Genomic DNA, 23,476 nt, shown 5'->3' on the forward strand with positions numbered 1-23,476 from the left:
GCTCACCAGGGCACTGCTGTTGGGAGAGGCAGCTCCAATCATTTCTCCTCAATCACTGAGAGTCAGAGCTCCCGGGAGAGGAGCCTTCTTTGTGATGCCCACTCAAGGCCTGACTTGTGATTGGAGGGGCGCAGTTGTCCAAACCCGTCACTGTGGCTGAGAAAGTTGGTGCTCCGATTGGCCATGTCTGAGCCCCTTGCTCCAGCCCTGGGGGTGGTGGGAGGAACAGAGTCTTACCAAACCACAGGGACAGATGTGGGAAGAAACAGTTCCCCAAAGGAGACCTGGCTACTATTTCCAGGAGAAGACAGAATGAGCATCTCTGGACAGGTAGAAACAATCAGTGTCCACTACAGTAACCTTCCAGATAGACAGACAGATGATAGATAGATTGTAGACAGAACTAAAACTAAGCTGGAATGAGACATAAATATACAGAGATAAAATAAAAACACCTGTATGTATACACAGAAATCTCTTTGTTTTATAACAATACAGCATTCTGTAACCTGCTTTGTTTTCACAACAACATATTGAGGACATATTGACATATGTCTGCTGACTCTGCTGGTCCTTCCTTATAAGTACACAGTCTCCTTATTCTTATATATTTTTTAAAATATGTTTTTATTGATTTTAGAGAGAGAGGAAGGGAGTAGGAGAGAGAGATAGAAACATAGATAAGAGAGAAACATGGATCAGCTGCCTCCTGCACGCCTCCTACTGGGGATCGAGCCCACGGCCCGGACATGTGCCCTGACCAGGAATTGAACCTGCGACCTCTCAATGCATGGGGACAACGCTCAACCACTGAGCCACACTGGCTGGGCTCCTCAATCTTTTTAAATATCTCCATACTGTTCCATCGTTTAGAGGTACCTTAATTTATTTAATCCCTCTTCTCCTGATGGACGTTCAGGTTGCTCTGGTTGTGTATGACCACAAACACCATTGCGGTGAACATTCCCAGATGTTTCCGATGCCCACACTAGATTTCCACATCTATTTCCATCATCCCCATTCCATGTTACCTCTCTCTAGAAAACTAGAAAGATGGTCAGCAGAGTCCAAAGGGGGATTCGATCCCCATGGGCTGGACTGGTCAAGGAAGACTTGCTGGAGCTGGAGCTGGAGCTGGAGCTGATTCTTAAAGAATGAGGGAGAATTATCCAGGTAAAGAAGAAAGTAAAGGGCATTCCCGGCAGGGAGGGCAATGTGAGGATGGTCTTCATGAAGCTGAGCCTCTGTAGCTCAAGTTCCAGTTACGATTTTAGGTTGCTTTATCTCAGAATTAGGAAGTGCTTAATTGTGCCCGGCCGGTGTGGCTCAGTGGTTGAGCGTCAGCCTAGGATCCAGGAGATCGGGGTTCGATTCCGGGTCCGGCCACGTGCCCGGGCTGCGGGCTCGATCCCCAGTCAGGGGCGTGCAGGAGGCAGCCGATCAACGACACTCTCATCATTGCTGTTTCTCTCTCTCCCTCTCTCCTTTCCTCTCTCTGAAATCAATAAAGATATATATATATATATATATATATATATATATATATATATATATATTTTAAAAGTGTTTGTGTTTATGGATTCTATGGGTCAGGAATTTGGACAGGGCACAGCAGGGACAGATTGTCTCTGTCCCATAATGTTTGGGGTCTCAGCTGGGAAGACTCAAAGCCTTGGGGTGACTTGGCAGGTGAGGCCTGCAATCATCTGTCTTCACTCACATGCCTGTCAGCTGGGCTGCACGTGGCCTCTCCAGGTGTTTCTTCTTTGGGTTAATTTGGGCTTCCTCCTAGCATGGTGGCTGGGTTTCAAGAGTCAGTGTCCTAAGAGAGCAAAGTGGCAGAACACAGCATTTTAACAATCTAGCCTCAGAAGTTACACAGTGAATTCTGCCATGAGGTAGTCACAAGGGTCTGCCCCAGCTCAGGGGGGAAGACATGGGTCCACTCAATGGGAGGGTTGTTAGGTTACATAAAGGGTGCAGATGGCAGAGCCATTGTTGGAGGAAAACCTGCCTCAACACATCTTGTCAGCATGTCACATTAAAAGGAAACATGAGCCTGATATCCAAATCCATACTGTGGGCTCTTAAAATGTCAAGGCTGGGCAGTGGTGGGGGGAGTTAATTTTATACTACTCAGCAACACTTTTTAAAATTATCTTTCTTGGGAGTCGAATCAAGATGCTAGACTGAGCACATGCTTTCACTAATACTTTCATCCTCAATCCCCAGCCACGACAGAAAAGAAATACTTAAAATCAATAGATCCAAATAGAGCTGGAAAGCTGAGCGGCATTGGTGGACTAGTAATGTTGAGGCATCTCAGGACAGAAAGCATACAGAATCAATTTGTGGGAGGAACCACAGCCCAAAACATGTGCAGAAGGGGAAGGCTGTGGATAGTGGAAGGTTTTCTGGGAGTTTTCCAAATCAGAGGCAATGGATTTAAAGGCCTTGGGGTCACCATCAGGGTGGCTGGTTGACTTCACTTGGTCCTGATGGCAATACTTAGAGAAAGGACTGGAAGGAATTGCTGCTCCTGACATTTTACAGATGAGCAGTCTGATGCTCAGAGAGGTTAAGTGACTTGCTCAAGGTTACACGGCCAGGAAATGGCAGAGCAGCCCCTTGAACACTGGAGCTACCTGACTCCAGGCGCAAATAACTGGAGCACAAGGTGCTGAGTGGAGATTCCAAGCAGCAGTCAGGGCTTAGGCACGATTCGCTAACGGGCTCTCTGCAGTCACAAACATGACGTTTCTATTAATATGCCCACTGTGTGCCTTCTGGAAACAGACCAGCTGTATTTTTGGTTAGGGCTCCACTGGGGAGAATTTCAGTGGAATGCCCAGGGCCCACCAGCTGCCCGCCTCCCTGCGCACCACAGTCAGGGACGGAGCCCGGGCTGGGGCGGGCCGGCGGGTGGAGCAGGAAACAGGCGGCCTTTGGAGAGCTAGTATTTTCCATGACGCAGGAGTGACTTCCACTGCACTTCATCAGACGTTTTTAAGATGCTCTACATCTTTTTCTAATTACCTGGCGGGTTCGGGGGGGCTGGGGGGAGGAGGGAGCGGTGCGGGGGAAGGAAGGCAAGGGCCCACCTTGACAGCTCTGAGCACACCGCAGGAGGCTTATGTGTTTCACAAAGATTTTGCTGGAAACACAAATAGTGACCTGCAGCCCAGTCCCCTGGAGCCAGAAAGCCAGCCCCAGAGGGCACCCTGTTTCCCCTCTGGGCTGTGGGGCAAGGACCCGGTAAAGGTTGGCTGTCCACGGCCGGGGGGGGGGGGGGGGCATCGCTTCCTGAGCCAGCCCCTAGGGTGCCAAGAAGTTTCCCTGTCCCATGTCCCTTCTGACTACACTGGAAGGTCCCTTCAGTGTCCAGCGCTTGCTGGGCCCTAGGGAGGAGATGAGTAACGCCTGGCCCTCATTCTCAAGGACTTTGCCGTTGACGAGGGAGCTGCACGTGTGTCTCACGCCTCTAATCTGGCCACATGCGTGAAGCAGGGGCTCCCAGGGGCCTGTGGGGCTCAGGGAGCTAGGGCCCCGCTTCAGGAGACTTCTGCTGTTGGCCAGGACTGGACTCACGGCTGGGCAGCCTCCTAGCTGTGACCCCAGACAAGTGATTTGACTACTTCTTTAGGTCTCGGTTCCCCCGTTGTGAAAAGGGAACTGTGGTGACGCTCACCTTGCAGGGCTGTTGAGAGGAGAAGCGGCACCATAGGGACCAGACAGGACAGCTGGGTACGGACCAGTGGAGACCATTGTCGTCACTGCTCAGAGCAGAAAGCTGGAGCTGGGGAGGAAAGCTGGACTGAGGCCTGGGGAGGCGGCGGTGCAGAGAGGAGGGCCGAGATGCGGAGGGGGGGCAGGGAAGGGCTAAGCCAACAAGCGCCCTCCCCCTAGTGGCTGGGAGCCCAAGAGAAGGTTTGGGAGGGGGAAGGTAGGGCTGGCCCAGAGGGAGGGGGAGGGGGTCAGGGCCCCACGTGTTGGAGAGACTGTGAACCTATCTCTGGGCCCAAACTGCCACCCACTCTGCCCAGAAGGCTGCTTCCTGCCCATTGGCAAATCGCTCTGGCCTGGAATTTTTCTGCTTGCGGGTGTTGGTGGAGCCAGGTTCAATGTTAAGAACGTCCAGTTACCAACATTCCTGAAACAGATGCAGGGGAGGCAGACAGACTGCACAGTTTCCACTGGGAAGTGGGGAGCAGGCCAGGGGCTGAGGCAGAGATGGATATGCCAGACGCCCCTGCCCAGCGTGGCGCCCTCCCTGGGGCCCTGCTCCGGCCACCCCTCCTCTCACTGAGCACGCTGGCGAGGATCATGCTGGGGCACTGAGGAGTCGCTCACATGTGAATACTCAGCAGAGAAGGGCCCTGAATCCTGGAACCCTAGGGTGGGGAGGGACCCAAGAGCACCCTCCCCCGCCCATGCACTTTACAGACTAGGAAGGGGGAAAGACTGTCCTAGGCCACACACTCTACCACAAATACAAGAGTCCCCAGAAAGAGCTGAGCTCACTAATGTGTTCCACGGGGGCACAGAGAGAGCCAGCCACCTGCCACGTCCCTCAGCAGACCCCAGGGGCTTACTGGGATCTGACACCTCACCGTTGGGAGTTTGCTAGACTCACGGTGGACCCATAGCATAGGGAATATTATCTTCCCCATTTCCCCGATGAAGGAATCAAGGCTCAGAGAGGCTGGGTGACCTCTTCAAGGTCACAGCTGTAGTTTACAGGGACCCAGATCCTTTCGCCCCAGGGACCGAGTTCATCCCACTAGCTCAGGGCTCTCTCTGGGGTATGTCACCATGCTCCAAACTTGGAGATTTTGCTCCTTTTGAAAGCAGCTCAAATCCCAGCAGGCCCCTGAGACTGTCATTTCTGTGTTGCAGGTGCAGCCATCTGTGTCTTCCCTTGGATTTAAGCTACTCTTTCATGTCCCAGCAGTGCCCAAGTGAATGGATTTAGGTTAAAACAGTGGATTTATGTGACCTCTTGTGACACTGGGAATGAGCTCAGGCTCAGGGTTGCAGATCTGGGTATGAGTCCCTTCTCTGCCTCCTTGTACTGAGTGACCTTGGTTAGGTCAATTCTAAACTACATATTTTTGACCAAGTAATAAAAGTCCATGCTTTGGCTCTGGCCAGGTAGCTCAGCTGGTTAGAGTGTCGTCCCGATAAGCCAAGGTTGCGGGTTTGATCCCTGGTCAGGGCACATATAAGAATCAGAGAATGAATGCATAAATAAGTGGAACAGCAAATCAATCAATCAATCTCTCTCTCTCTCTTCACCCCTCTAAAATCAATCAATAAATTAAAAAAAAAAAAACAATTAAAAAGTCCATGTTACAGAATTCAAAAGTATATAAAGTATTAATAAATCTGCTCACCAAGCCCTCAGTTTCCCTCCCCAGAGACAACACCTTATCAGTTTCCTGTGTCTTCACAGGTTCTCAATGAACGTGCAGGTATCATGTGCTCAGGTTTAAGCTGAAGATCAAAGCGACTTTAAGGAGAAAGGCCCAGTGAACACCCAGGTTCCATGTGTCAAGGGAGCAAAAGCCTCTCATGACAACTTGGGTCTGTACTCCGGTTCCCTTCCTTGCCTTTCGCTTCCTGAGATGTCTGGGAGGGGAGGTCTGGTGAGGTCTCCAAACGCGCCCACCAACAGCTTGCCCCCCCCGCAGGTGCATGCTGCTCCTCCCGTCAAAAGCAGCGGCCAAGTCTGGGTCTGGCCGTGGGACTTGATCTGACCGGTCAAATGCAGCAGGAGTGTTGCTTTGTGAGTTGCAGGCCTGGCCCTCAGAGGGCCTGGCGATTTTTGGTTTTCCCTCTTGGAACCCGGCTGCCCTGATGAAGAGCGAGGACACATGAAGAATGGAGAGAGAGCCCTGGAGGAAAGGGCACCACGTGCGGAGGGAGGGGGGCCACGTGGGGAAGAGGCGAGACACCCCAGCCACTGCCAGCATCAATGTTGAGAGACCTTCTGGGACCTTCTGGGACCTTCCAGCCCAGCCCAGCCCGATCTCCAGCTGAGTGCCGCTGAGCTCTGCTCAGCTCCTACCCACAACATCATGAGAGCATATAAATCTTTGTCGCTTTAAGCCACTCAGCTTCGGGTGGTATGTTACGCGGCGACACACAACTGACGCAGAATTATCTGTGGGAGAAGCACACCCCTGCTAACCTTGATGTCTGCTCTGCTGCAAATCTGAGCTGAGAACATAAAAAAAAAAAAAAAGAAATCCTGCCCTGGCCGGGTGGCTCAGTTGGTTGCAGCATTGTCCCGTACACCAAAAAGGTTGTGGGTTCTATGCCCGCTCGGGGCGCATACAGGGAGCAACCAATCGGCGTTCCTCTCTCTCCCTCTCTCCCTAAAATCAACAAAGACGTGTCCTCCGGTAAGGACTGAAAACCCACGCAGACTCCAGGGGGATGCTCTGTTCTCTGACAATGAGCTGGAATCGGCTCCTGAGTGGGTCCAGAGGGGTGTTTACCCACTTTGAAGGGACAGTTTCTTGCTGTCCCTCGAATGGTGCCTTGGAAGATGGCCCTTCTCACTGCCCCGCTGGCACGGTCACTGCGGTGGCTCTCCGGCCGTCCTGCCCAGGCACAATCTCAGGCAGCTGTGGCTGGGTCTGCGTAATTCTAGAAATAGGAGTCTGTGGGGCAGCAACAGCAAATGGTCAGTGCCAGGGACCAAAGGCCGGCTTGGGAGCAACACCACAACTGAACACAACGCTGGGTTGGAGGAAAGGTGCTTAAATGTCATTATGTGGGTCAAACAGCAAAACTCAAATATGGACTGTGCATTAGGTAATAATATAGGGTTGCCAGATAAAATACAGGACGCCCAGTAAAATGTGGATTTCAGATAAGCAACACATAATTTCTTAATATAATATAGCCCATGTAATATTTGGGACATATTTACACCAATAATTTATTTGTTGTTTTTCTGGAAGCCACATTTAACTGGGTGTCTTATAGTTTAATTTACTAAATCAAGCAACCTTCTAACATTACTACATAATGTACACTCTTGGATAATAGTACTGGAGTTATCCAGGAGAATGTCCATCTTCCTAGAAGACACACATAGAAGCATTAAGGGGTAAAGGGTCAAAATGCCTGTGATTTACTCTTAAATGGTTCAGCAAAAATATTAATGGTAATAATAAAATTAATAATAAAGAGTGACAAAGCAAATGTGGCAAAATGTTGACCAATGAGGACTGTTGAGGTAATGAGGCAAACAGATGGTGCTCAATATGTTAATGAAATTTGTCATTTGCAGGAAGCTGCTAAAGAAGCCCATGACAATTTTCCCACCACCTGTGTCTGTGGCCTGATTTTCTGCGACTCCATCCATTCCCGCCACACGGAAGCACTCCTGCGTGCTCGACCATCTGCTCTGGGGGTCTGGTTAAGTACATTATGGCCCAGCCATAGGATGGAATACCACATAGCCATTAAAAAGAAAGGGGTACATTTGAACACAGCTGATTAAAAAAGATGCCCAGCACCCTGGCCAGTGTGGCTCAGTTGGTTGGGCTTCATCCAGTGCACCAAAGGCTGCCAGTTCAATTCCCAGTCAAGGGCACGTGCCCAGACTGTGGACTCCATCCCCAGTAGGAGGTGTGCAAGAGGCAGCCGATTGAGGTTGTACTCTCACATCCATGTTTCTCTCTCTCCCTTTCCCTTCTTCTCTCTCTAAAAATCAATAAACTATTCTTTAAAAAAAAAAAAAAAAAAATGCCCAAAATGTTATTATGAGACAAGCTAAGGAACCTGTGCAAAGTAGGATGCTTCAGTGATATATTGTAAGGATATTGCTCAACACACACGTGCTGGTGTCTGCATGGGTGATCTTCTGTAAGGATCCACCCGGAGCTGTCAACACAGATTCCCTCATGGGAAAGGGCCCAGTGGAGCAGGTAGGCTTTTGCTTTGCTTTTTACTTTTTCTGTGCAGTTGACATTCCCTGCTATTACCGAGTCAGTGCAGTCCTGTGGTGCCCTAGGTCACAGTGCTTTTTATGGATGAGCTGCACCTCACCCACCACTGTGCAGCAGGCTCCGATGTTATCCCCATTTTATAGGTGAGGAAAATAAGGCACAGAGAGACTAAGTAATTTGTTTAAAGACACACAGCAAGTAGTGGAGCTGGGATTTAGACGCAGGCAATGGAGTTCCATAGTTTCCATTTTTACCCACTGACACTATCTCTTAATGTACTGGTTTTTTATCTATTTAAATAACTTACAGCAGTTTTCTATTACAGGTCATTTTTAAAAAAACTTCTTTATATGCTTTTTTAAAAACAGAAACAACAAATGGCCTACAATGAATTGCTCCATTACCTGTAATTCTTATTGTCTGTTGGTTGGTTCCATCCCTCCATGACCACAGATTGATGGAAGGCACAGATGGGAAGAACATGACTTTGGGAATCCAATGGCGCTCATGCTTATCTCAGCTCTGCATGAATTGCAGCATGACCTTGGCCAGGCCCCTTCCCCTCCCTGGCTCAGCCTCCATCTGTGGAGCCGGAACAGCCCTGGAGCCGATGACCTCCACGGCCCTCTTGCTCAAGGAGTCTTCGGCTCCTTCTGGTCTATTTTTGCCTGCTACCTCTCCCAGGGGCCTGTGGGCCTGAGCTAATTTCCCTGGCTGGCCCCAATCCAGGCAGCTCAGGTGGAGAGCACCAAGCTAATGAGGCCAAGGTCATGGGCCAGTTAGCGGCTCTCGGAGGAAACGTGGCTTTGCAGCCGGACTGCGCCTCCCCCCCAGTCACCCGGCTTAGCACAGGCGGACCCCAGGAGGGTGAAAAGAGCAAAGCCGGCTCCTGCAGGTCATCACTTCCAGGAGGAGCCGCTCGCAGCCTGGCCCCAGTAACCCTTTGTGGCTGCAGTGTGTCCCCGTGTCGCTCGAAAAGCAGGGGGACTCAAGAAGTATGTGGGGCTGGGGCAGGGAGAAGACCAGATGGTTTATCAGGCGCAGGGAGACGGCACCCAATCCCACGTCTGTCAGGCTAAAGCAGAGGGTGCGCCCGCCCTCTCCAGGGTGCCCACTGCCCGGCTCCGCTCCCTCTTTCTGTGTCAGTCACCTTCATGCCTCCCACTCGGGTGACAGAGAGAAGGGCTTCCTCTTTTACCGTATTAGCTGCCGTGGGGACAGGGGTTGTCTGTTTTGTTCCCTGCTGCATCCCTGGCACCCGGTTGTGCCTGGCACCCAAGCAGTAGGAGCTCAATAAGTCTGGCCTGAGTGAATCGGTTTCCCTTTGTCCCAGAGACGGGCTGTGGACTGTCCGAAAGGACAGCATCACCCATGGGTTCCACTTGGTTATTTTCAAATAACCGTGTCTCAGGGCCAGGGAAGCTTGAACCTGTGTGAGGGCTCCAGGAAGAAAGAGGACTCCTTTTGCAGTGTGCTCCGCCCCCATTTCAACAGTTGGCAAGTTTGAATTTTCTTTTTTCGAGAATTTTTATAAGAGTTTGTTTGAGCTACCCTGATGATGTGATGGGAAGCAAGGTCTCAAATGCTTTGGAACACAAACTTGAATTTTCTTATTTTCAAATTTGAATTTTCAATTCAGTTCAGTTGATATTCATTATTAATTACTATACCGTTAATTTTTAATTGAGTTTTTACCATCAGCTGGGCTTTGAGCTAAGCACATAACAGGTATTGACTCATTTCATTTTCATACAGCCATATCCCCATTTTACAAATGAGAAAACTGAGGCAGACAGAGGTGAAGCAGCTTGCTCATACGCCCATGGATAGAAGCTCTGAAGCTCCAGAGCCCACACTCCTCATCGCAACTAATGCTGCTCTTCAGGACTTACTTTGCATGCAAGCATCTGTCTACGAGGTGCTGGTGATGAAAAAATGAGTGAGGCTGCCCACAGGGGCATGCTTAGCATACTGTGGCCCATCCACACCGTGGGGTACTGCTCAGCAACGAAAATGAACGAACGCTCCTGAGAATTATGCCGAGTGTAAAAAGACAATTGCAAAAGTTTCCTACCGCCTCATTCCATGCATAACACATCCTTGACGGAACAAGTTTATAGAAATGAAGATAGATGAGTCATGCCATGGGCTAAGGAGGGGTGGAGGCAGGAGGGGAGAAGGCGTGTCTATGAAAGGGCCACACGAGGGCCCTGGCCGGGTGGCTCAGTTGGTTGGAGCTTCGTCCCATACATCAAAAGGCTCCAAGTTTGATCCCTGGTTGAGGCGCACACAGGAAGCGACCGATTGGTGTTTCTCTCTCACATTGATGTTTCTATCTTTATGTATAACAGCAGCTTAGTGGTGGAAAGAGTGAGGATTTGGGGCTCAGAGGACCCTGTATTTGAATCTCAATTCTACCACTTACTAGCTATGGGCTTGATCTTTAGTGTCCCTTAGCCTCTGTCCCTTCATCTCCGTCGATGAGACTAATTATACTACACAGGTCAGTAATACCAAACACACAGGGCTGTGGTGGGGATTAACGAGAAAACATTTGCCAAAGAACATAGTATGATGCAAGCAATCAATAAGTGATGTTTATTATTATTAACAATTGTTCTAGCTTATATGAGAAATTAAAGATATGCACCTTTCACACGGTGCTCTACAAATAGTACCGTGGTTTCTAGGGGTTTTGCTTGTATCAGTCGGGATAGTCTAGGATTTGCTGCAGTAACAAACACCCACCAAATCTCAGTGGTTTACAGCAACAAAGGTTACCTGCAGTCTGCTCCTGTAGTCCTCTCTCCCGGACCCAGGACAATGGAGCAGCCAGTCTCTGGAATGTTGTTGGCAGAGGAAAAAGGTCTTATATCAACATTAAATGCTATGGCTTAGGTTTGACATATATTATTTCCATTCAAAAGTCAGTGGTCAGAGCTCTGGTTACACATTCCCACCCAACCAGAAGGACAGGAATATAATCCTACCACGTGTCTAGAAGGGGGAAAACCAGGAACACGTCACCAACAGCCCTAGTGACTAGCATATGCTTTTGTGAGCCACTGCCCAGCCCAGAGGGATAGGGTAGACAATAGGAGGGTGGCAGGAGGCAGAGGGGGTCCAGGAGGACACAGAGGGGCCCGAATGGAGTGCCGTCCTAAGTCAGTGTGCAGGGCCGAGGCTGGGGGAGCCCTCTGCACCTTTCTCATCTGGACCTGACCCAAACTCATCTGGCCCACTGTGTTCTGCAGGCAAGCAGAGGAGGTGGGAGGCCCCGCTCTCAATATGGATGGTGAAGGTGGATGTGGCCCGCTTCCCTGGCCCCCCAGCTGCCGGGCCAAGCAGCCTCACACAGCAGTATTTCTCTGGCTCCATCCCTCCTGCTCTGCTGGTTTCCCAGACCTATTGGATTCTTCTAAGTTTCAGGAGCCCCCGGGGAATGTGCCCAGTGCTCTCACCCTGCCCTTTCCTGATGCAGCCATCGGCCCCTCCCTGCTCTGGCTCCTGGGTCTCCTGTTACTGCTGACGTCAAAAGTGGCAGCTCTGTGGCATTGTCCTCAAGGTCCCGAGCTGCAGGTGCACAGATCCAACAGCAGTGATATCTGTGCCGACAGTGCCACCTCCCGTCCCTGCAGAGCCTGCTGGCAAAGTCTAGTGCCCCAATGCCCCAGATTTCCGACCACTGTCCTTGCTGGAGAACTCAGCATGGGCCCTGGCGGGGAAGCCTGGGTGGCCACACTGCAGTTCCATCAGCGTCCTTTCTGACCCATCCTCCTCAACCTTTGGGCAACCTTCAAATGTGGGCTCAAGTGCCCCTTCTTCAGGGAAGCCTCCCATGACTTCTCAAACTAAGCCAAGCCCCCCAATATAAGATCTCTCTCCTTAATGTTGGGCTGGGAGGTAGTGATGGGGGATCCAGAAGAAGAGATACCCACTGGTCAAAGCATTTCCAAACAGCGAACAAACTCTCCCTGTTCCTCGTGGGAATTGGTACCTCGCCCGGCAAGCTGCTCACACGGCCCTTGTGCTCTTCAGAGGGCCTGTCACACACGTCGGCCTTGGTGAGAAAGCCTCTGTGCGTTTCTAGTTTGCCCCACTAAACTCACGCGGGTCAAGGTCGTGCCGACCTGAGTGGCTGGGAAAGGAACCTCCTCCGTGCTGCTTCCCACGGTTGGCTCACCTGCTCATACGGAGGAGAGCCGGCATTTCCTTGCCAGGCTGGGCCTGGTCCTCGCTGTGGGCCGCGGGAGGCAAAGGCCATGAGTGCTCCAGGTGGGGCGGTGTCCCTCAGTCCCGCTGTGGGACATCACTTCCCAAATAAACCCTCAGGGAGCCTGGCCTCCAGCTCTGTGCTCGGGGGACCCCAGGCTACAACAGGTTCCTTCAGGCCGGGTGGAGGTTTCCAGCTTTTGTGCAGGGGAAAGGGAAGCCACTGAAAAGCTGGGAGCAGGCGCTTGGTAAGATCTGTATTCCTAAGGGCTGTTCTGGCTCAGCGTGGAGAATGGGCTGGGGGCAGGGGCAGTGCCACGAGGGGAGACACAGACCATTCTGGAAGCTCTTGAAGGAGGTGAAATGTGAGGGCAGCTTGGGAGAGGACGTTTGCTGTCTGGCCGTCTCTCTCTGTCCCTCAATTTATCCGTGACCCTCTCGCACACCTGCAAACAAGCCCTTCTGATCTTAATCAGCCTCGTGTGCCACAGTCGATCTGGGGTCCCAGCTGCTGGGGGAGGAACACACCTGTGCTCAGCCCAAGCCAGATGTGCACAAGCTTCCCCTCTGGTGTCCCAGTGGAGCTTACAGGGCACCACGTCTCAGGGACAAGACTGGGGCGGGGGGGGAGTGGGAGCCCAGTGAGCGAGCGAGCAGGAGGAGCAATGGAAGATTTGCTTCCTGGGATCCTGGAGGACAGGCTCATGGGGAAGGGAAGCGGACACCCAGAGCCCAGATGAGGCCACTAATCCACACAACAAAGGCTCAGTGTATCAGTCCACAGCCCATGTTTATTGAACCAAAGTCTCTAGAACACAAGATGGGGGAAAACAGACAGATCTAAAATATCACCTTGTCCAGCACCTCCACCCCTCCAACCGGATGGAGAGGCTGTGTCTCGTGGCCCCACTCTGGTAGATCTGTGCACATCTGGTTTCACTTTACTTTTTTCAAATCAACCACTAGTTCAAGGCAGCATTTGGAGTTTCACTGGCATTTCATTGGTCTCTGGGAGCACCCTGGCCCCAAGGAGCACCAGCAACTTGTCAAATGTTCCACCCACTCTGCTGCTATCACCGCCACCGCCAACATCACCACCACCACGGTCAAGAAGCCACTGCCCACAGTCGATATTGTAATAACTGTGAATGGTGCCGCGTGGCTACTGGGCTTATCAGTTGATCATTCCAATCACTATATTATATACCTAAAACTAATGTAATTTTGTATGCCAACTGTGATTGAGAAATTTAAAAATACAAAGATAGAACGTTTTTATAAAAAGAAGTCACTACCTAAGATAAACCTGCTAGAAGACAAAGGCGACTTGCAACTGTAATTGAAAAATAAAATAATAGAATGTTTTTTAAAAAAAAGAGGTCACTGCTGATCTAAGACAAACCTGCTGGAAGACAGTGGTGAGGAGGACCTGGAAGGCAGGGCTGGAGACCACGACCAGCGAAAGACTCCCTTTCTGCTGGGACAGCAAACCATGGGGGGGCCAGGAGAGGAGCCACCGTTACTTCCATATGGCAACAACTCAGACTCCCGCTTTCTCCCGTTGTCAGCTCTTCAGGAGTTCTGGCCTTCTTGGGGCTTATTCCTCCACATCTCTCTTTATTCATGACCCCAATGTCTTTCTTAGTCCAAAATGAAGTTTCTCCCCAAGCCCTCCCCTCTTGCCCCCTCTCTCCCCTTTTTCAAGATTCCTGCCATCCGCATGAACCCCTCTCTTGCTGTGCTCAGCTATAGAAACACCAGACTCCTTAACGCCCAGTTCCATCAATTTTATCTCAGCCTCTTTTCCCTCCTAACGGGTCCCTCCACGCCTTTGTCCCACATACGCCACTGTTACCTGCACTGCCTGGGGATCAGTCGGGCCCTCTCATAGCATTTCGTGAATGGAGATGAGTTTCTGCAGCTTTGCCTCCAGCTCCTGGGCCTGCTGCCTCAACTCTTCCGCCGACTGTGTCTTTGGCCCCTCAAGCAAGTGCTTTGACTCCTTTGCAAGTTCGATCGCATCTATCAGAAGAAACACAGCTGCAGTGGCTGCACCAAAGATCCTGGCTCCTTTGGTCATCGCCAGAGCGGTGCCTCCAAAAGCTTTCTGCACCCGCCTGCTGCTTCGGACCGAGGTCACCCCGGTGGTCATGAAGCGTGTGGCCTGTGCTGCTAAGGAAGGGTTGGACTTGACCAGCTTGAAGGCGCGGCCATGCTTTACAAGGTTTATCAGGGATCTGATGCACTTTTCTGCTACAGAAGCAATTTTGGGTGCACTGCTACGTAGAACCTTCAAAACTACCTCCTCCTCCTTGATGGCAGCTGACACTAGCCGACTGGCTTTGGCTTTTGCGGACACATTCTTTGAGTGTTCCACGATGCTGGAGGACACACTGGTCACAGAGGCTGCTACCCCAAGTCCTATCCCAGTTCCAAGAAGCGCCAGACTAGCCCCTGCTGTCACAGGTGCCAGAGCCAGGCCAACGATGGTCAGAATGCCAGACACAACACCGGTCGAATTGGCCACCACTTTGGAGATGGTACAGTCCCTGTGTACCTTGTCAACCTCCTCTGCAAGCGCATGGAGCTCTCTTATGTGCTCCTCAAGCTCCTGTTTCACCAGAGGAAACTCATCCATAAACCTCTTCCTGTGCAGCTCTTCTTTCGAGGGCATGTCTTCGGTCTCCGCGGCCATGAGAGTTTTCAGCTCACTCAAGTCTTCATATAGTGCATCTGCCTCATCCCTGGAATCATAAGGTCAGGCGATTAACAAAGGCAGCTTGCTTATCTGTAATATGGGCTCCGTAAGATCCATTCTGCATAATCACAGAGCTTTGACTATAAATCATATGGAAAAGAATTTGACAAATGTAAGGAATTTTTCTTTCAACGTTAAACCCACATGTTGTACCTTGTAGCTGCTCCATAGGACTTACTCAATCGGGGAATAAACGTGGAAAAGTCCTCTTAGGATGCTCTTAACCGGTAAGTGTTTGATAGAGATGGCTTCTCACTCAAGGGAGGTCGACCCCCTCGCCCTCAAAGTGTTTGTAGAGTGGGAACTCCAGGGACGAACAAGGAAAAGTGGGGTTGGAGCAGGAAAACCTTCATTCAGAGAATCTTAGAGTGTGGTGAAGACTTCACCTGACCACGAAGAGGTCTGCCCTTTGCCCTTGGGAAATGATCTCTGGGATCCTAGAATGTGCTGATTGATAGGAGTGTCATTGTTTGCCTGGCAAATATTTGGCCAGGGAACAGTCTGACAAGGTGATGTGTGATGGTATCAGTTCTGGCCTATGAAGGAACTAGCAGCAAAAGGCACTCGTTGGCCCTCCGGGGGGGCTGCAGGCTACAGGTCAGCTGTGCGGACAGCGTGCAGTCGAGCCCCAGTTAACCTCTGTACACTGAGTCACTGCCAAATTGACATGAGGCTCCTCCGAGCCCTCTTCTCGACTAGGCCTTGATCTTGGCCTTCTATGTTCTGTCCTTGACAGCCTGTATCTTCCTGTCTTAGCAAGAATCCTGCTAAGTCAGTTGAGCGAGGCTCACACTTTTTTTTTTTTTAAATCATCACCCGAGGCCATGCGTAGGGAGAGGAAGGGAGAGAAAGAGACATTGGTGTGGGAGAGAAACACTGAAGGGTCGCCTTGTGGGACAGTGGTCACGTAACCTGCCCAAGTTCATGTCGCCTTCCCCCTGCAGGTTTCATCTCTTCTCAACCTGAGGCTATTGTCTATCAATGAATGATATGAAGGGAATATTCCTCATGGACTGTTGAGAAGGAACATATTCAACCCCAACCACAGGATCCTGCCTGGAGGAGGTGTGCCTGCCAGAGGAAACTAGATCAGGGGGACATTTGGGTGACAATACAGGCATCCCCTGGAGGTTACCGGGACACATTGGCCGCCATCACAAATCTCTCCCAGGCTGCATCACTCAGCAGGAGTTGCAGTTTCTCTGTGCTCAATGGGTCCATTATATACTCAATGACATCCTCAAAGTCTTTGCCATCTAGACGGAAAGAAAAAAGTAAAAGAAGAAATTGTGGCAGAACATAAATGTGTTGAGTATAAATACGTGGGCAGGTGCTCCTCTTCCTGAGCAGATGTCACCTGGGGTACATTTGATGCAGTCACCTGATGTTATGGACTAGACTGTGTCGCCCAAAATTCACATGTTGAAGCCCTGAACCCCCACATGATGGAATTTTGTGATTAAGTGAGGTCATAAGTGTGGGATCCTAATCCAATATGACTGGTGTCCTTATGAGTATGAGCAGAAGGAGAGATACCAGATTTCTCCCCTCCCCTTCTCTCCCTAAAAATCAATGTTATTTTAATTTTTTTTTATTTTTTATTTTTAAAATATATATCTTTATTGATTTCAGAGAGAGGAAAGGAGATGAAGAGAGAGAGGTAGAAACATCAATGATGAGAGTCATTGATTGGCTGCAGCCCGCAACCCGGGCATGTCCTGACCGGGAGTCGAACCCTGATCTCCTGGATCCTAGGTCAACGTTCAACCACTGAGCCACGCCCGGCCGGGCTCAATGTTATTTTTAAAATTAAAAAAAAATCTTTAAAAATAATATGTGACTCTCAGGAATTTAGAGACCATGGAATTGCAGATAAGGCACTTGGACTAGTGTGTGTTTTGTGTGTGCAGAGACATGACATTAATGTGTTTCCTGCTATATACACTCGCTGGGAATTGTTCTTATTTCTCAGAAAAAGGAAGCGAAACTCAGGACAAGGGAAGGTCCAAAGCCAACAAGCAGAAAGCTCAAGGTTGAATCCAAGGCCAACCCTCAGACATTTCCTTACATTAGTTTGAAGCCTCCATATGTTTCAAAAATTCATGTGATTTCTGCATTCTACCCTGTAGTTTACCTATGGCTTATTTTGTTTAAAAATAATGTTTCAGACCACACACCATTGATTGAGGAAAACTACCCAACAAAGAGGACTCCTCCTGCTTCTCACAGATGCCCCAAGATGGGCAACGGAGGAGGTGTCTTCAGGTGGGTGGGGAGTTGAACCCTCAGCTCTAACTCTGTGATCACTCAGGATCACCTCTGTCCCCTCCAGGCTGGTCTCAGGGGCCACAGCTCCCCGTTGGCACCTCTGACCCCAAGCTGGCCCATTTCTTAAACAAGAGATCATCTTGTTTATCCTCAGAAATCCACCAGCTCCAGCCCTCCCTCAAGGACCCCAGAGCCTGCTCAGGAGCAGCTGGCCTCTGATCTGTCCTCTCCTCCCTGATTCTGCAACATGAACAAGTGTTTTCCTCTCCTGGAAGGGCGATTTGGTTGCCTGGCAATGCGCTGTAGATCTGTGTGGGTGGAGGGTTGTTTTTCTTTTTCTGGCTTCATTCATTGAGGGAAAAAGGAAGCCAGGGCTTCCATGGAACCCCGAGTACCAAATCTGTGTATTTCTTGGATGTGGTGGGGAAATAACAAAGCCAGCCTCTGTAGTGGCCTTTGAGACCAACAGAAGTTCCTGCCTGAGACAGTCCACCCGGTAGGCCGGTGTTTGTAACTGGGAGCACAGGTCAGGGCCCTAACTCATCTGTGGGGCTGGAGGTGCAATGGAGGGGGAAGGTTTCCACCTGGAACTAGCAGTTTCTGGGTACAGGGGACAAGCAGTGCCCACCTCCGCGGGCTGTCCTGGCCTCTTTGGAGCCACTGCATGCATGGCAGTGGAAGGAGTGCAGTGAGCACCCTGAGGAGAGAACCATGAAGGAGGTCCCCCCATAGACTCTGGGTTGAGGAGACTCCCCTTGGCTCCTCTTGGGGGCTTGAGGACACATTAATTCCCTTGGAGGTTCTTGATTCCTGTGTAGTTTAACCCAGTCTGGAGGCAGCACCCTCAATTCTAGGTCATAAGTAGGAACCGGCCAGAGGAGGAAGGTGACTACCTGGGGCCATCCCGTCGGCTCCTGAGGTCATGGTGTCAGCAGTGGGATCTCAGAGTTTCCCCTTCAGCTCACCAGCCTGTGCCTGGCTGGAAGGAGGTGTTGCTTCACCCTTAGGAGAGAGAAAACAAATTATGGGGTCGAATATGAGCCAGCTGTGGCACCAGGGAGCAGCGAGGGGCCGGGTCTCTGGCGCTTCCCTCTGGGACGGTCACAAATGCCATCAGTCCAAAGATGGACTCAATCCAATGTGTTTCTCTGGCTGCTGGGCTCTGCTGGCTGCTACTTAAGAGAAGTTGCTCACCTCACTCCAGCCCACTCCCAGCCAAGTGACAGTCCTGTTGTCCTGTTGGGGCACAAGGAGGAGACCATCAGACAAGGAGACAGACAGCTGAGGAGCAACAGAACCAAAGAGGCAATAAAACCACACACAGAAGAGAAGATGGTGAGGAATGCTCTGGAAATTACTTGAGGATGGGAGCATTTGTGTGTACTACTTGCTGGAGCTAATATTGATTGTGTCTACGGTAGGGTCCTTGCCTGGTCCCTCATCAGCACGCGTGCACATTTCACGTCATGAGCGCTGTTGTGGCTCCCCTTTGACAGTGGAGGAAACCATCACCCAGTCGAGGTTTTCACCAAAACTCAGGCCAGCCCAAGTTTCCACAATAGTACTGTGGCCAGGACCCAAACCCAAGTCATTCCGATCCAAATCCCATGTTTGTGAGGACTATGCTCTACTCTCTGTAATATAAAAAAATAATGTTTATTAATGTGTATTTGTTTACTTGTAAATGACTCTTCTTGTTCGAAAAGGATGTCTTGAACCCTATGCCCAAGTCTGTCTTGAGAAATTCCTGGGGCTGTAGTTTCCCAAAGCCTGTGCCCTTCTTGCTTCTGTAAGACCCTCTTCCCCTAAGGGCCCGGGGTCCTGGCCCCATCCCTGCAGCCCTGCTGGGGCTGCCCAGCCCTCCTGACAGTGCCAGGTCCTCTCTGCTGTCCTCTCCCAACCATTGGACCTTAGCTTGTTTCTAATTCTTTACGAAGAGTGCAGAAACACTCTTCTTGCATAGAACTTTACCCGCATTTGAGATTGTTTCCCTCAGATATTTCTGGAAGTAGAATGATTGGGTCAGAAGGAATCTACATATAAAAATTCCTTCATACCTCGAGCTACACTGTATGCAAGCAAATTGCACCAATTTACATTTATACTCACAGTATATGAGCTGTCCAACTCTTCCATCTTCCAGTGTTCAGTAATTTTTTTAAAGAAACATGTCTTTCATTTAAAAAAAATTTTCATTATACTAAAAAATTTGCACAACATAAAATTTACACTTAACCATTTTTAAGTGTACAGTTCTTCACTGTTAAATACATTCATGTTGTTGTGCAACCAGCCTCCAGAACTCTTTTCATCTTGCAGAACAGAAACTCTGTACCCACGAAACAGAAACTCCCCACCCCCTCTTCCCAGGCCCTGGAAACTGCAGTTCTATTTTCTGTGTCTCCGGATCTGAGTGCCTCCTAGAAGTGAATCACACAGTCTTCATCCTTTGGAGACTGGCTTATCTTAGAATAATGTCGTCAAGCTTCATGAATGTTGTAGCCTGGGCCAGAATCCCCTTCATTTCAAGGCAATAATACATTTTGTTTTGATAATTTCTAGAGGAGTTTATTTGAGTCAAACTGAGCAAGACCTCATATGCGCTGGGGAATACGTTTCTCAGTTTCTCCCGTGCATCGGAACTGAAGGAGGCCGTGTAAGGAAGGTTGCAGGAAACTGGGAGCAAGCAGGTGGGGAGTGCATCGCAGGAATGTTAACAAGACTGTGCTCTCTTGAGGGAGGTTATTTCAAAGGTGTGTTAACCATGACGCACAGAAACAAAGGACAGGGCTTGCTGACGGCAAACATAAACCTTTTACTAAAAGTTATATGCCTGGGCTGTGACCACCCACCGGGAACCGCCCGGTTAGGATTTTATGATCAGATAACACTGTGAGGTTACATTCTGTAGAACACCGGTTTTTTTCATCCACAGTCTCCCTTTTGATCATAAACCAATTTGAAGGATGCGTGGGTGACAGTGTGGTCTCCGAGCGCTAGGAAGGCGCGTCCCTCGGAAGTCTCTGTGTTGAAGCCGCTTGTTGACCATTGGGGGTGGGGGAGTGCTGTAATCATGGGGTCTGAGTTGAGGCCAGATTTTCCCCAAATGGGAAGGGCAGGTACATGGAAGGCAGTCAGGTCTTATGGCCTTCACTGTGAGCAAATGCTCTGGCCCTGCCAGGTAGCTCAGCTGGCTAGAGCCTCGCCCAGTTTGCCAAGGTTGCGGGTTGGATAAGATAAGGCATGTACGTGTGGCACAAACAGGAGTCAGCCATGCCCAACAGTGTGGAGCGACTGATGTTTCTCTCTCCCCCTCTCAGGTCAATAAGAGTAAATAAACACTCTGGATCAATTCTATTTGATGAACTATCATGATCTAAACAGATCTTCCCAGAGAGAGAATTTCTCTCAGTTCTGTCTGTGACTATCTTGCCTTGGGAGACAAAGGAAGTAAGCAAATGTTGATTGTGATTAGGGGTTATTTTAAGAAGGTAAACCAGCATTTATCAACTACCCCTCCTGAGACCCGCCTGAAACCAGAACAAAGGACTTGGTATAATAATTGCTAATGATAAGGTGGCTGACCTGTGTGGTGTTTGCTCTGCCCCAGAGTGCTCTAAGGCTTTGCAAGTAATGACTCATGTTCTTCCAATAATTTTTGAACTGTGTATCATTTGTATCTGTATCTATTCTCCGCTGCCCCTCCTATCCCCGGGCACCCTCCACCCTCCCCGCGCCGCTGGCTAAATCCTGGGGTATGTCCGACAATGGTGAGGACACAGGACAACCGTTTCACTGGAAACGGAGTCATTCCATTTGCATTTCTTGTTGATCTTGGTGAAAAGCTCTTTCTGGCAGAAAACAAATAAAACTATGACTCAGATTTCACACAAATTACGCCCACTGAGTTAATGGACTTTTGACAGTTCTGTCAGGTTTCAGAGTTCCATTGATTTCCCCGTCTCCTTCCTGCAGCCATAATTTCTTAATATGATGACAGAGAGGAAGAGAAGAATGTGAAAAATATGGGTTCCCGTTATAATCTGATACAGATGCTGGGCCCTGAGCAGGACCTGCCGGAGCCCCCCGCCCCCCGCGGGCCGGGCCCAGCTCCCTCCTGCCCCTCCCACTCCGCTCACTGCCGCCGGGCGCTTTTCTCACAGCATCGATGGGAGGCTCCTTTGAAGGCTCAGGGACAGCTGTGTCCCTTTGTGGCTGCTGTAGGTGCCCATTTGCCGTGCAGAAGGAAGACATGGAAGATGAAGACGCAGAAGAGGAGGAGGAGAGGAAGAAGGCACGAAAGCTTCTACAAAATCAATCAATCAATCCTAAAGGAATCGAAGTGTAAGTCAGAAAGAAAAAACCATAAATGTGCTGGAAAGAAATGTTAAAACTAATGTTGTTGTGGAAACATTGCTAATCAAGACACAAATCCCAGAAGCCATAAAGGAAAAGTGTGATTGATTGGATCTCGTAAAAATGGAAAACCGCAGGCGCTGCCATAACGGGCCCGAGCGCGAGAGGCCGGGGGCCGCCGGGGGGCCGTCGGCCTGTGGACCAGAGGCGGCCGCTCCGCACCGGGCACCGGGCACCGGGCACCAGGCACCGGGCACCAGGCACCGGGCACCAGGCACGCAGCTCAGCACCAAGGGCTGAAGCCAAACTCTTACAAATGGGCGGGACGTGCGAGCAAATCCCTTCCGGGCAGCGGCTGCCCCGCGTCACCAGCTCTTGGAGGGCATCGCGGAGGCAGCCCCTTCTGATGCGGGTGTTTAAGGAGGGAGCGCAGCTTGAATGATGGCGCCGTTTCCAGGTGTGGCTCTGCCTGTGTAGACAGACGCCTAGGCTCTGCCTGTGTAGACGCCTAGGTCTAAGCTCAGACGCCTGCTGTACCCACGTCCACAGCTGGTTTCTGAAGGTGACAGCTGGGGTCATGCACCACGCCCGTCGCACTCCCTACGTCTGGGCCTTCCTTTCGATCCTGGACACACAGGACCACCTCTTCCTCCTCCCGTCAGCCCCGGCCCTGAACCGAGGGCCAGCCAGGAGCGGGGAGAGCCCAACCACTGTCCCTCTCGGCCTCCATCTTCCATCTTGGCACCCGGGACAAGTCACTGCCCACTCAGGGCTTCAGCTTCCCCACAGGGCCTGGCACTAAGCTGACCGTGTGGGTGAAACAACCTCTCGATTTTTGAAATCTCAAAAGAAATCCTGTGCCCCCATCAGCCTCGGCAGCAGCCCCGGGGGCAGCCTCAGGGCGCCGGCCACAGGGACCACAGGCTCGGGGTCACCTGCCCTCCTCCACCTCCCCTGCTTCCTCCGAATGGCCCAACATCCACCTTCCTCTGGGGTCACTGGCTCATGCCTCGGGTAGCCCAGGACTGAGCTGCACTGGGAGCAGGGCTTGAGAACCCATCTGAGCAGTTCCCCCTCCACTGTTTAGGCCGCAGGATGAGGGAGGAAGGCATCAGACAGACCTGGGTTCCAATCCTGCCTCTGCCTCTGTTTCCGTGTGCCCTTGGGCCCATTACCTAGACCCCTGAGCTTCAGTTTTCCCTCATCTGTAAACTAGTGACACTAATCCTTGTCTTAGAAAGAGCTGTGAGGCCCAGCCAGGCGTGGCTCAGCGGTTGAGCGTCGACCTAGGATCCAGGTGATCAGGGTTCAATTCTAGGTCAGGGCACATGCCGGGGCTGCGGGCTGCAGCCGATCAATGACTTTCCCATCACTGATGTTTCTATCTCTCTCTCCCCCTCTCCTTTCCTCTCTCTGAAATCAATAAAGATATATTTTAAAAAAGAAAGAGCTCTGAGGATGAGAAGATGGGTGGGGGGCTCCTACTCACCCCAGCTTACCAAGAATCTCCCTCCGGCTGGTTTGGAACAAGATCCAGTTATCCTTAGCTGCGCAGATCCACTCGGCAGCTGTGTCTGCATAAAACCAGACGCTTCTGTGCTCAGAGGTGCCGGGGAAACAAAAGTGAAAGAGCCTGTCGAAGTTCAGAGAAGCGCATGATCAAACACATTACACAACCGGCGCCCCAGGCTAGCCCCACCCTGCCTGCTGGCCGCTGAGCGGAGCAACCCTGGATCTGACATCCCAGGTCCTCCTGGGCTCAACCCATCCTGCCTCCAGCTTCTAGGAGGAAGACCTGCCACTGATGGACTGAGGGATCCTGAGCAAATTACAAAGCCCTCCGCCCCACGGGCTTGTTGCCAGACTCCTCCTCTCTCATGCTCTCCCACAATTCCCCAAATGCCTGCCTTGTACACCTTTC

The 23,476-nt window shown here is 50.8% G+C and overlaps 1 protein-coding gene across 2 annotated transcripts; it reads right to left on the reverse strand.

Moving 5' to 3' along the window:
• Positions 1-14,058: 14,058 nt before the first annotated feature.
• APOL2 (apolipoprotein L2) lies at positions 14,059-23,261 on the reverse strand. 2 transcript variants are annotated; one of them, XM_087813983.1, is made up of 4 exons: positions 18,394-18,573; positions 18,090-18,201; positions 16,067-16,187; positions 14,059-14,917 (listed from the first exon to the last, which is right to left on the reverse strand). In XM_087813983.1, exons 2-4 carry the CDS (start codon positions 18,121-18,123, stop codon positions 14,059-14,061), a joined length of 1,014 nt encoding a protein of 337 aa, XP_087670109.1. In that variant the 5' UTR covers positions 18,124-18,201; positions 18,394-18,573. The 2 variants fall into 2 exon arrangements, 1 of the variants encoding a protein (XP_087670109.1); XR_015714009.1 differs by lacking the exons at positions 14,059-14,917; positions 16,067-16,187; positions 18,394-18,573 and adding an exon at positions 23,045-23,261 and having other exon boundaries at positions 18,099-18,201.
• Positions 23,262-23,476: the final 215 nt, after the last annotated feature.

This window comes from Miniopterus natalensis, chromosome 2, assembly GCF_054644295.1.
Source record: "Miniopterus natalensis isolate mMinNat1 chromosome 2, mMinNat1.hap1, whole genome shotgun sequence".
In the NCBI taxonomy this organism is placed as follows: Eukaryota; Metazoa; Chordata; class Mammalia; order Chiroptera; family Miniopteridae; genus Miniopterus; species Miniopterus natalensis.